Raw genomic sequence first — 14,119 nt, 5'->3', positions numbered from 1 at the left:
GGGCAGCTCCATGGGTCTGCTTCCAGTTCCTGGGATCTGGGCTGCGCAGAGTACCATGGTTGCTCTGAGGGCCTAGGTTTCACACTTGCTGTGGCACAGGTCTTCCTGATGATCCTCCAAGTTGTGCTTGGTACTCACTGGGGTGCAGGTCAGGAAACTGCTTCTGCTGCTGGGAGCCACAGCTCCTAGGTGCCCTAAGGCTGTTCTGAGGAGGCTGAAGTTTCTTTGCTCTGGCATTGCCACCACTCCCCATGGAACAGAGTCTTCCCACTATTTTCCAGGTCACCTTGGGCTGGAGAATTGCCTCACTGGATCTTTCTGTGTGTTCTGTCTCTCGAAAACTTAGAGTCATAATTTTAAGGTTTTTGAAATATCTTGGAGAGAGCACCTAAGAGAGGTTGTTCTCCTGCTGCCATCTTGGCTCCACTCCTATGACTACTTCTTAATGGTTATACATAATAAAAATATGAGAAGAAAACAAAAGGTTGAGCTAGATAGATAACTTCTATTTTCTCTTTTAAATCTAACTCTAGGACCTTAAGTTTTTCTACATCAAAGATCATCTTTTCACTTGCACAACTGACTAAAATGTTCAAAGAATATAAGACCCCACTGTATTTATTGTTAGGTCATATTAAAAAGCAACAACAAAAAAGTAAAAATTGACAATAGAATAAAATGAAACCTCAAAGACTCTCTCTAACACGTATATTAAAAAGATATAAAATTCCCTGATAAATGCAACCTAAAAGATACCTTTTTAAATTTTCCTCTGTGTATTAATGTCATATGAGAAATGTTTGCCCAAGATATTTTCCATGGTTATGGGAAATATTCTTCATAGAATTCAAAGTATTTCCCTAATAGGGAAAGTATTTCCTGCAAATAGTGAGATCTTCCATGTTTGCTTATGAAATTGTGCCAATAGTATCAAACTATAAATAATACCAGATCTCTTTCATAAGATCCATGATTACCTAAAAGAATAGAGCCAATAATTCATGGAGGCACAACTAAATGAAATAAGGTGCAGATTGTCCAGACTGTGATATGCAATTGGGAAGTTAGTCTGTTTTAGAAGTAGTACATGAATACTCATATTTTGTTCAGGTGCTACATGTGGACCTGTAAATTGAGCCCAGCATTGAACAAGAGGATGGAAATATGGAGGTGGGAAAATTTCAGTGTTTTTAATGATCCCATTAGGAATCGTTAAAATTTATCTTACTGGCCAAAACTACACCTTTTGCATGGAAATTTCCTACTAATGAAGCTTTGGGGTTGTGAATCTTCTAAGATTCACAACCCCAAAGCTTCATTAAAAATTTTATTGGAGAGGCACATGATAGGTATAGATATGGTGCTGTCCTTTTCCCCCCAATAATATCACATGTACAAAGAAATAATATTGGAAAAAAAGGAAATAGACTATTCAAAGAGAAAGAAAGAAGGACAAATGATAGAAATCAGGAGTAGTTGAATGAGTTGTAAAGAAAAGATTTAAGGAAAGACTCGAATATTATCTGGACCTTAGTCAAATCATTTAACCTCTTTGGTTATCAGTTCCTCCTTTATAAGATGAATAGGTCAGATTAACTGACTTCCCAGCCTATTCCAGTGGTGTTTCACAATAGAAAGTGTTTTCTAATTGGGATCAGAGAATTTGGGTTCAAATCTGTACCCAAACTATATGACCTTAGCGTGTGACTTTTCTGACCCCCAATTTCCTCTTCAGTAAAATGAGGGATTTGAACTAGATCACTTCTGATGTCCCTTCTAGCTTTAAGATTCTATAATCCAATATTTTTAAAATATTTCTGACACATTGGGTAGGAGAACTTCTAAATGCTATATGAATGTTCACTCTTATTATTGTTCAGATTGCTGCACTTGTGCCTCACACCCATTCTGTGGTAGGTACTATAGGGTTTATCCCATTTACATATTAAAAACTCAGATTCATAAAGATCAAAAATGACTTTCCCAGAGTCACACAGTTGCTAAGTGGTTGAGCTTATATTTAGATCCAGATCTTCTTGAGTTCAAGTAGAGCATTCTATCCCCACTACATCTTAGGTCCGTCAATGAGTTCACATTGATTGTATGTTAATTATCTGGTGGCAGACTGTTGTACAACTACTTTCTGAAGACTTGCTAAGAAGTTCATCAATAGTAAAACCTTTTAGTCTCAAGAGCTGTGGAAGTTTGTGATCAATAAGTCATGAAATGTTAAAGTATCAGGTATTTTGGTTCAGTTATTTCAGTTGTGTCCAACTTTTTGTGATCCCTTTGGTACTAGAGTGGCTTACTATTTCTTGCTCTGGTACCTTTTACAGATGAGGAAACTGAGGCAAATAGGACTTGTCCAGGGTCATTCAAAGATGAGTTTTTCTGATTCCAAGCCTAATGCTTTATCTACCATGACACCTAGTTGTCCTGTTTGGGGACATATCAGAGACTAAACCATAGTCCCTGTGCCTAAGGTAATTATAGTCTAACTGGGGAAAAATAATAACTTCCAGAAAATGATGAAGAAATAAAGATATACCTTCCATTAAAAGCTTATAGTGAATATGAGGGGACCCCAAGTTTCAGAAGGTCTTACTAAGTTGAAAAGATTTTGGGTACCCATTCATTGTGCATGAGTTGCCTGAAGAGAGCCTAGCCAAATGCAGAGAAACCTGGCAGGACATCGTGTGATGATTTTTGTTTTGTTTTATTTTGCTTTGCTTTGTTTGCCAGTCAGCCATGATGGCTATCTGTTAAGGTTTATCAGGGGGGCACCTAATGGATGAAATTAAAGATCTTTTGAAGTCTAAAATTAAGCATGACAGGTTCTATACAACATAGTTCTGCCTCATGAATATGTTTTCTCAGCACAGCAAATGTGTAATCAAATCCTTTGCAGATGTAGAATTCAGTGTGAAAAATAATTCTCATTTCTGAGGTGCTTGAACATACACAAAGTGCTTCTATTAAAACAAATCTGTGAAGTAGAGAGAATGAGTATTAACTCATTATACAAAGAAACTGGACAAAAAGGGCAAGTTACTTGCCCCTGGTCACATGGATCACAAATAGCCCCAAACCAGTCATTTTTCCTATAAGAACATCTTTCCTATAAGAACAATGAGATTGTTCCATTTAACAAATATTTCCATTTCTGCTAAATACAAAGGATTGCATTAAGTGCCAATGAGTGTGTTGGGTGCTGAATTCAAACTCATGCCTATGCTTTCACCAGGATAGGTGTTATCTCTGCCAAAATGAAGGAAGATTATCTTCATCTTTCATAAACATTCTTATATAAAAGTTTCTGTGATCAGAAAAATTCCACATTTTCCAACTCCCGATATTTTCACTGGCTTCCCCTTGAACTCTCCTCCTTGGCTTCCTTCAAGTTTCTGCCAAGTACCACCTTCTGCAGAAAGTCTTTCCCAGTCCTCCTTAATCTTAGTATCTTCCTTCTGAGCTTATCTCCAGTTTTATACTTCTATATCTATATCAAAAGATATAGATCTTTTGAATATATAGTTGGTTACATACTGTTTTCATCATTAGATTGTAAGCTCCTTGAAAGAAAGGATTGCCTTCTGTCTTTCTCTGATAATCAATTCTCAGCACAAGTGCCTGTGATGCTAGTATGTGTTTAATAAATGCTTTTTGACTTGACAAAGAGTTCATTAACTTTCTGTAATTTATTTTTCTGTGAAGCTAGTTGCTAAAGCAGATAGAGAGTAGTTTTATTGGAAATCCTGTACTTGGATATGTAATGGAGTAATTGATCAATCAGTCTTCAAGCAAATAATTCACTATATGCCCATTCACTGATGATACATAGAGAAAAGTGAAACAGCCTTTGCCCTTGAGGAATTCATATTTTATCATGGAGATAATATGTACAAAGATAATTATATATGAAATGTATATAAAATAAGGTAACTTAACCCTGTTTGCCTCAGTTTTCTCATCTTCAAAATGAAGTGGAGAAGGAAATGACTAACCACTCTAGTATCTTTGCCAAGAAAACCCCAAATGGGATCACTGTATATGACTGAAATGACTGAATAACAAAATTTATATTATGTACTAACAGCAGAGGGAAATTAGAAATGTCTGATTTAGGGAAGAGTAACATTTGACCTGAATCTCAGAGTTTGAAGATATCTCAAAGATTCTCTAGCTTAATGTTTTTTTTTTTTTTCTGAAGCATGAATCCTCTCTATAACATTCCAGCAATTGTTCATCCAGTCTTCAATTGAAGGCTGGAAACCTAGTACTATGGCTTCAGCCTATCCCATATCTGGACAGATAGAATCATTATCCATGGAAGAAGGATTGTGACATTTGCCAACCTCACTTATATGTCATCTCTAAACCTATTGCTTGACTCATTACCATATTTAATCTTATTGTCCCTGGTTTTAGGGCAGGGAGTCCTGGTATGATCTCTATGGACCATATATATATATATATATATGGTAAGTAGATTTCTGGAAATCTTCAAAAAAGGAAAAGACCTTTCACTATCTGAATATGGTATTTGTATCTTTTCCAAGTCTTCTCTTTTCCATGTTAATTGTCCCTAGGTCTTTCTGTTATGCTCATAAGGCATATCTTGATTCCTCTTGCCATCCTGAACTCTCTTCTCTGAATGTAATCCAGTTTTTCATTGTGCCTCTTAAAATTTAATTCCCAGACCTGGACACGGTGCTTCATTTTTCATCAGACTGGGTCAAATTTTCATATCCCTCATTATGAGAGCATTATGGATTTTTAAATTTATGTTACTTCAGTAAGCTATATCAGGTATAAAGTTGGGGACCAAAGGAATCATAGCAAATGAACCTGAAGTAGTATTATTTTTTTCCTTTGGTGAGGCAATCAGAGTTTATGATGCCCAGGGTCACCCAGCTAGGTCTGAGGTCATATTTGAACTCAGGTCCTCTTGTCTCCAGGGTAGTATTATGATTTCAAAAGACCCTGAAGCATCTTGAAAAATCAGTCTAGTCTTAAAACAGATTATTTCAAAAGTCTATTTATATTGCTTAAAATTATTTTCATCTCCCTTGTTTCCTTTAAAAAGTTCAACACTTGCTGGAAACTACAAGCTAAGACAAGAGAATTCTCTTACAGACACAGAGTGGGAACTCCAAGTATTATTGAAGATGTAAATAGGAGCTGAAGGGTCACAGGCACCACATTCTCCTTTTGTACCCATGTTTCCTCAGCATGTTGTTGCCATTAGTGTCAATGGACATTAGAGTCCCTTATATTCAGAAAACAAAGGATCTCATTTACTCATGCTAGTAATGGGGCAGGCAGGGTGGAGGGAAGATGAATGGAGCTACACATTCTTGACATTTTGTTTGCTGAATTTGAATTTCTGCCATGGTCATTTAGCAATGAGTTTCTAATGGTAAAATGTCTAGCTGATGATGAAATGATATGGTCTAGGTCCATTAAGCAAACTATGGGAAACATTTCCTTGCATCTCCATAAAACTCCTAATCTGTTGTCTCATAGTGTGGAGGTGACCCTGGATTCTTGAATGCTTGTGGCCCAGTAGCACAAGCTCTTTTAAGGGTTAATAACCTAGAAATTCTTTGAACATGTGTGGGTCCTTGTGCCAGATTTTTTTTTAGTCCTTCATCTGAGGATCTGGTTAGCACTACTACATTGGCACAACCACTTTTTAGAAAAATAAATCTTATTTGTTATTTTTATTCATATTTTTATTTTCACATTACCTAAATTTGTCCTTATTTTTCTCACTTCCATCTCTTGAGAGTGATTTTCTCATAACAGCATTTTTTCCCAAAAAAATAAAAGGATAAAGTAGGGGGGAAAAGTCACCAAAACAATTTCATACATTGAAAAAATTCTAATAGTATATGCAGCATTGCACACTTAGAGACCCCCTACCTCTGCAAGGAAGTGAGGTGATCTTTGTGATTTCTCAGCATCTATTTCAAACTGTTTTGTCCTTTCCATTTATATTGTTGCAGTCACTATGTATATTGTTTTCTTGGTTCTACTTACTTCAATTTGCATTAGGTCCTGTAGTTTGTCCCACGTTTCTCAGCATTCATTGTATTCATTGTATCTTTTGGCATAGTAATATTTCATTACATCTATGTATCATAATTTGCTTTGGCTTTACTTTTTGCTTACAAATTGTTTAAAATTTATCTATGGGCTTTACTTTTATTTTAGTTCTTTGCTAACACAAAAAGTAATGCTGTAAATATTTTAGTGCTCATGAAAGGTCTTCCCTTCCTTCCCTCCCTCCCTCCCTTCCCTCCCTCCCTTCCTTCCTTCCTCTCTCTTTTGTAGCTAGCTTGATATTTATGAATAACAGTAAAATCTCTGGTTCAAAAGCTATAAACACTTTAATAACATTATTTGTATAATTCCAGATTGTTTCCCAGAATGTATCTACTAAATCATAACTCCACTAGCAATACATTAGTCTTACTATCTTTCTACACTCTCTCCAACATTGACTCTTCCCATTTTCTTTTATTTTTGCCAACTTGTTGGATTTGAGGCAAAATAACAAAGTTGTTTTAATACATATTTCTCTTGTTATTTGTTATTTGGGCATTCTTCCATACGATTCTACATAGTTTGCAGTCTTTTGAGAATTGTTTGCTTCTACTCTTTGACTAACCTTTTGGACTCAGAATCAGAAAGACTTGATTTCACATACTGCTCAGATACTTAGCAGCTCTATGGCCCTGGGCCCGTCTTTTAACCTCGTCCTCAGTTTCCTTAATTATAAAGTAGGGATAATAATAGCATCTAACCTCCCAGAGTTGTGAGTATCAAATGAGAAAAAAAATGTGAGGATCAAATGAAAAATGAGATCAAATTAGCACAGTACCTACACATAGTAAATGCTTAATAAATCCTTCTTTCTATCCTCCTCATCTTCCCCTTTGACTATTTTCTATTAGGAGATAATTTTTAGTTACCAATATTTCTGTTACTTGTCTATATATCTTGGATTCTAAGCCCTCATACAAGGAGTTTTATATAAATATTTTTTCTTCATTAAATTACTTTCCTTCTTACCCTGAGTGCATTATTTTGACCCAAAGTATTTCAAGTTTATGTCAATCAAAATTTTTATTTCTTCTTGTAATTACCTTAATCCTAAGGTCAAGAATTCCTCCTCTGGGGGCAGTTAGGTTTTTCAGTGGATAGAGCACCAACCCTGAAGTCAGGAGGACCTGAGTTCAAATGTGGCCTCAGACACTTAATAATTGCCTAGCTGCGTGACTTTTGGCAAGTCACTTAATCCTATTGCCTTAAATAAATATATTTTTAAAAAAAGAATTCCTCCTCTTGCCTATAGCTACATAAGTTGTGTGAACCATTTCTTTTCTGATTGCTTTATGATATTTAGGTCAAATTTCCATTTTTATTTTATTGTAGAATATAGGCTAAGATATTGATCTAAGAGCTTAATTTCTACTAAACTGAGCCACAGCACTCTTGGAGACAAATTACAAAAAAAAAAAAAAAAAAGAACTAGGGAAGACGGGCTTCTTACACAAATGAAATCACAGATTCTGGAAATAATGGAATATTTCTCTGATACCAAAGAAGCACCTACCTAAGTTAATTTATCCCCACAGTGCCCTATAAAGAATGATCCATTTTAAAGCTGGGAAGACAAGCAGAGGCCTCGAAATTCAATTCAGTTCAATATGGATTTATTAAATGTCGCCTGTGGACAAAACACTTTGGGATACATAGCTAAAGATTAAAAATAGTCCCTATCCCCAAGAAGCTTATACATTCCTAAGTAATAAAATGCATAAAATGATCAGTACAATCAAGATAATTTGAGGAGGGCAAGAACACTGGAAACTAGGGAGATGAGAGAATGCTTCTCATAGGCGTCACTACCTGAGCTGTGTCTTGAAGGAAACAAAGAATTTTCATAAATAAAAGTGAGGAAAAGTATATTTCAGCTGTTGGGGGTGGGGTGGGAATGAGTTCATATAAAGTTATAGAGATAAGTTAAATGTCAGATTTAAGGAATTCCAGGCAGGATAGCTTGGCTAAAGCATCTAAAGAGAAGTGGTGAGTGTGGAAAAGTAGTCTGGAACTAGACTGTGGAAGGCTCTAAATTCCCAACAAATGAGTTTTCATTTTATCCTAAAGACAATTGGGAGCTGGATTCTTGAGCATGGTATCTTATCTCAAGGATTTTACAGGATAATGGAGAGAATGATTTGAAGAGGAATAGGTTGCTTTCAACTGTGAGGGATCAGTGGAGGCTTCACAAAGGACAAGATCCCCGAATTTTATCTTCAAAGAAGAATTTCATTTTATCTATATGATCTTGGACAAGGTTTCCTAAGGACAACTGGGTATGCTCAACCAGAAGATTTTTAGGTCCTTTTCAGTTCTGGGATTTAAACAGGTATGCATATGGAAGAAGTTCAGGGCATGGACTGTAGCTTGTTTGTAATTCATGAGAGTGGAAAAAGACAGAATCAGATGAGTGAACAGAAAGGCAGCATTTCTAATGGGTAGGACACTGGATTTGGCATCTGCATAATCTAGGTTTAAATCTCACAACTAAATCCAGTCTTGTTTTTTTTCCTTGATTAATCAAAAACATCATGACTAATTTCTCTTTGAAAAAGAGTCCATCTTCCCCTTGTCCTCCTTACTTTCTTCTAAGAAGAGAGGAATTTCTATGACCTGATTTATTCATTCAACAGAAACTGTCTTCTCCAATGTTTCAGTGATCTCTTAATTACCACATCTATTAGCTTTTTCTCAATTGTCTACTGCAGCAGCTGACTCTGTTCATGAACCTTTCCTCCTCAATAACCACATCCATAGAGCTATTCACCTCTGCCATCTCTTTCAACTCAAGACTCTCATTCTTTGACTGTTTTTTGTTCCTGTAGAGCAGAGACTATGTTCTTCATTTTTTTAGAGGACTGATGCTAATATAAGTGCACTAAAGAAAGAGGACCTGGTTGAGCAAATCACAACTTTTCTGGACTTGTGACCTGAAATATGAAAATAAAGTAATTAGACAGATGAGTTCTATGAATTTCTAGCTACTGACATCTCCCAGGGTCAAGCACAATATCAGACATGTAGTCAGTTCTTAATATTGACATAGCTAGGTGGTCCAGTGCTAGGCTTGACATTGGGAGGACATGAGTTTAAGCCCAGCTTCAGATCATATTTGCTTTGTGATCTTGGGCAAGACACTTAACCTCTCTCAGCCTCAGTTTCTTCAACTGTAAAATGGGGATATTAATAGCAACTATCTCACAAGGTTGTTGTGAGGATTAAAAGAGATAATAATTGAACAGTGATATTAATTATTATATATTATTATTACTAAATTGTTGAATTAAATTTAATTTCCCTGTGCTTTCCTCTATTCATATCCATCCCACAAAGTATCAATATGTAGTTTTCATTTTGCCATATCTGCTACCCACCTCAGTTCCAAATGCAGTTCATTAAATGCCTGTAAAAAGAGAATTTCAAATGTGTGGATGTGTTATTTTCAAGGAAAATCAAACTTGCACCTGCCCTCAATGACCTCATGCTGAGAATAAATTGTTAGCGATGTGATGTTTAACCTTTGATCTTAGTGAACTGTCCTCTGATGCAGAGGAGGACTAATTGAAAAAACAGCCAATGATGTCATCTATCACATAGCACAGACATTAAAGTATGACTAACCTCAAACTGAGAAAAGCTGAAGCCTTCCAAATGAGGTCTCTTGAATATCTTCTTTCCCCTGCTCTTTGACAGTTTCATGAATGATAGCTTGTGAATGGTTTACCATGGGCTTCTTAGTGAAAGGAACCTGAATTAACCATGTTCTCTCACTGTTTCTATCTTTCACACAGCTCCCAACTCTACCTCGTGTCCTCCTGAAGATACCTGGTGGTCAGGCTTGGTCATCATCATTGCAGTATGCTGTGCCACACTTGTGTTTCTGGTTGTCATTGTCATCATTTGTTACAAAGCCATAAAAAGGTAAGAGTGTATAGTCTCCCTCTTTGCTCTCTTACACCACCACCCTCCAACTCCAACTGATAAGTGGTTTCTTTGTGGATTAATGGGAAATTCCTCTTCCTCCATTTTTTTTAAAGTTTTGAATTCCAAATTCTACCTCCCTCCCCAAGATGGTAAGCAATTTGATAGATATCATGTTTGCATGCACCCAGGAATTATGATATGGCATTCATTGCCCCCATCATTGGGGATATAGGATCTAGTTCTGTAGCATATTATTATTTGCAGGTGAAACAGCACAATCACTCATCTTTCAAAAAGATGAGAAAGTAATATAGGGGAGTCAGATAGCAGGTTCAGATCCCAGCTTTTGATAATAGCTCAGTGGGGCAGATAGGTGGTGCAGTGGATAGAGCAATGGCACTGGATTCAGGAGGATCTAAATTCAAATCTGGCCTCAGATACTTAATAATCACCTAGCTGGGTGACCTTGGGCAAGTCACTTAACCCCATTCCCTTGTTAAAAAAAACAAAAAAACAGAAATTGGAGTCATTTTTATGAAATAAAATAGATCACATACATAAAACACTTTGTAAACATTTCTTTTAAACAGGAATTCCACTTCTGGTATTAGGCATGTAGCCAAGAAAATAAAAAAACAGAAAGCTTTCTTATATAGCAAAGTATTTATTAATAGTAGCACTCTTTGTGGTAGCAAAGAACTGGGGACAAAGTGGGTGTGTAAACATAGTGGAAACTTTGGGAAATGTGGTTCATTAATGGAATGGAATATTATGATGCTAGAAACCATGAATATGAAGGATTCTGGAAAATTTGGTGCAAAGCAAAGTAACCCCAAACAGGAAAACAGTTACTATACTATATGATGACATAAATGGAGGGGACAATAAAATGAAACTGAATATTATATAATTATAAGGCCTGGTCTGGAGAAGAGATGAGAAAACATAACACCTTCCTTTCACTGAAGAAGGGGAAAGACTGACTATGCAGCATGTTCTGTATTTTCAGACATGGTCAGTGCATCGATTGTATTGATTGGATCTTTTAAAAGTCTTTTTTCGGGGTGGCTAGGTGGCACAGTGGATAAAGCACCGGCCCTGGTGTCAGGAGTACCTGAGTTCAAATCCGGTCTCAGACACTTAATAATTACCCATCTGTGGCCTTGGGCAAACCACTTAACCCCATTTGCCTTGCAGAAACATAAAAATAAATAAATAAATAAATAAAAATCTTTTTTCAAGGCTCACTTGGGTAGAGGGAGAAGGCAAGGTAATAGAGACTCAAATGAATTCAGATCTCATGGAGTAATTAAAGAATTGAAAGTTGTGATTTTGAGGACTGATGTCAGTATTCTTTGAGAATTCATCAAGAATGGCAAAAATAGGCAGAGAGGGCCAAGATGGAAGAGAGAAGACAGGCACAGTTCTAAAATCTCCTGATCTTCCCCCATATATGATATGAAACAAACCTCTTAACAAGAATGGCAAAAGTCCTAAAAAATTGAAAATAAGACAAATATTCTACATCCTTAATGCTCCCTCCCTGCTACTACTGTCTTGAACCTTACAAGCACTTGGTTTGAACAATTTAAAACTCATTATTTTTTTTTATCACAATTACTTGTATATATTACCTAACCCTGTTCCAAACTATGTAGTCTGTGAGGGCAGGGAGTATGTTTTTAGTCTTATCTCACATGTTTTGCCCAGGAAAACCTTTTGTTTTGAGCCTGATAAAAGTGAGATTGTTTATTCATTTGTTACAAAGTGGACCTGAATTCTCAGAGGAAGGAATGAGACAAGCTTTTATTAGTTAGGCTTCCACTCTATGTCAGACACTGTGGAAATACTATTTCATTTGATACTCACAATGATCCTGGGAGATAAGTTCCATTGTTATCCTCATTTTACAATAGAGGAAACAGGCAAGTAGAGGTCAAATAACCTGCCAAGTTCACACAACTAGCAAGAGTCTAAGTCTAGATTTGAACTCAGGTCTTCCTGACTCCAGCCCCAGTGATCTGCCCACTGACCTTCTCTTTACAATATTAATGAAAAGTGACCATGTTTTTATACATGGCACTATGGTGCAGTGAAATCTTGAAGTCCAGGTTTTGGGCTCTGACCAGGACCCTTACTGATGGAAATAGTACTCGAATTACCTACAGGACAGAGTTGTGGCAAAGGTTCTTTCCAACTCTAAGAGTCTAATGTAGTATATTGGTAGAAAGCTAGGTGGCTCAGGGAGTGCAGGTCTTGGAGTTAGGAATGCAATTTTTTTTAGGTTTTTGCAAGGCAAATGGGGTTAAGTGGCTTGCCCAAGGCCACACAGCTAGGTAATTATTAAGTGTTTGAGACTGGATTTGAACCCAGGTACTCCTGACTCCATGGCCAGTGCTCTATCCATTGTGCCACCTAGCTACCCCTTAGGAATGCAATTTCAAATCTTACCTCCAGCAAATCACTTAAGAATGTCTGCCTCAGTTTTCTCAGTTGTAAAATCAGAAAGGTGATAATAATAGCACCTATCTCATGGAGTTGTTGTGGGAATCTGACCTGACCCATGTAAAGAGCTTATTCTTATAGTATGAGGCTTTTTCCCCCCAGGTGACCTTTTGACTGAGATGACATTTTGGCCAAGAGGAGTGCTCAGCAGCACATTGGAGAATGAATAACTCTTCTTTCTTTGCTGACAAAGAATTCTCTGGCTCCATTCTTTGGCAGAAAGTATACTGATGCTGTCTGGCTGTGTTTTTTATAGTGGATATTTGATTCTTTTTTCCCTAACTTGGATAAAGCTTGGGAAGTTAAATGAACATCACTGAGCCAAGGCCATAAATTCCGCTGTTTCTGACCTGAACATGTAGTCTCACATCTCATAAAATTAAGTCCAAACTCCAGTTGATAGCAATGTCAGCATACTGGACCTCACTTTGGCCAGAGTTAATCAAGAGATGTTTTGCTCTAATTGCCTGGGTTTGGGAAGCTGCCACCCACATGCTTTATGTGTAAAATAATTGTTGGTCCATAGTTAATATAATTATTAGTATAATATGATGTTAATAGTATTAGTATAATTATGAGAATGCCACAAATTTGTTTATTCTTCTAATATTTAAAGTTAGCCAGACCTGTCTGGTTAAGCCCAAGATTTCCTGTTGATATTAATATCCAAAGGAAAATGTATTAGATGATCTGAAACTCTTTATAGACATTTTTAAAACCAAAATCAATTCAGAATCTACCTGATAAGCATTACTTACTAAGAAAGGAGTGGTACCTCAGGGTAGTGGTGATATAAAGAATTTTAAATTGTATGTTTTTAATAATTTAATGTAATTAAATTAAATTTTAAATTTTAAGTTGTATATAGTTATATGAGTCTTGTGGAGGTTCTCCAAACAAAAAACTTAGGAAGAAAAAGAGAGAGAGACAGCAAATAGTTCACATGCCTGACCATGATGTCAAAAGCCCTGGATTCAAATCCAAATTCTGGCTCCTTACTACTTATATATCCAAACAAGCCCAGAAGATCGAACTAGATTCTCTCAAAGGTTTCTTCCCATTCTAAATCCTCTGAGTCTGTTTTTTTTAATATTTTTAGAGCAAATATGTGACCTATGATCCAGTATCGCTCTACTGCACCATGGTGTTTTTCAACCAATGAGGTTATAAACTTCGTAAAAAGGGAAAAATAGGCAGAAAGTATCTTTTTCTTTTTGTTTCTCCCTTTGCTCCAGGCAATGGTGTTCTGCATCAAATAGATGCCTGTTAGTATTAAAATCCAATGAAATGTCTTGATTCAGCTTTGTACCTATGTTTCCAAACAGAATCCCATTTTGGTCATACCCTTTGTGAAGATAACTAAGTCCAATGCATAGAATTCAAAATAAAATTCACCCAGAGAGTCTTAGAAGGGATCTAAGAAAGCATCTAGTCCAATCTTTGCTTGAATAAGAAACTATCAAATTGCTTGAAGACTTCCTATGAGGGTTACCTCATTAGGTAACAAGCATATTCTACTTTTGTATAACTAAGTGTTAAGAAGTATTCTGCCTCAATCTGATTCCATCCTTCCTTTATCTGA

The 14,119-nt window shown here is 36.4% G+C and overlaps 1 protein-coding gene across 2 annotated transcripts in view; it reads left to right on the top strand.

Moving 5' to 3' along the window:
- Positions 1-14,119, top strand: part of PRIMA1 (proline rich membrane anchor 1) — a 132,779-nt gene that overhangs the window by 84,239 nt on the left and 34,421 nt on the right. For both annotated transcript variants that reach the window (XM_074235472.1, XM_074235473.1), the window contains one exon: positions 9,900-10,029. In XM_074235472.1, coding sequence (XP_074091573.1) covers positions 9,900-10,029 — 130 coding nt within the window. The remainder of the gene's footprint in view (positions 1-9,899; positions 10,030-14,119) is intronic.

Source organism: Macrotis lagotis, chromosome 4 (assembly GCF_037893015.1).
Source record: "Macrotis lagotis isolate mMagLag1 chromosome 4, bilby.v1.9.chrom.fasta, whole genome shotgun sequence".
Classification (NCBI taxonomy): domain Eukaryota; kingdom Metazoa; phylum Chordata; class Mammalia; order Peramelemorphia; family Peramelidae; genus Macrotis; species Macrotis lagotis.
The sequence above is the reverse complement of the archived record's forward strand: the minus strand, read 5'-3'. Positions and strand labels throughout refer to the sequence as shown.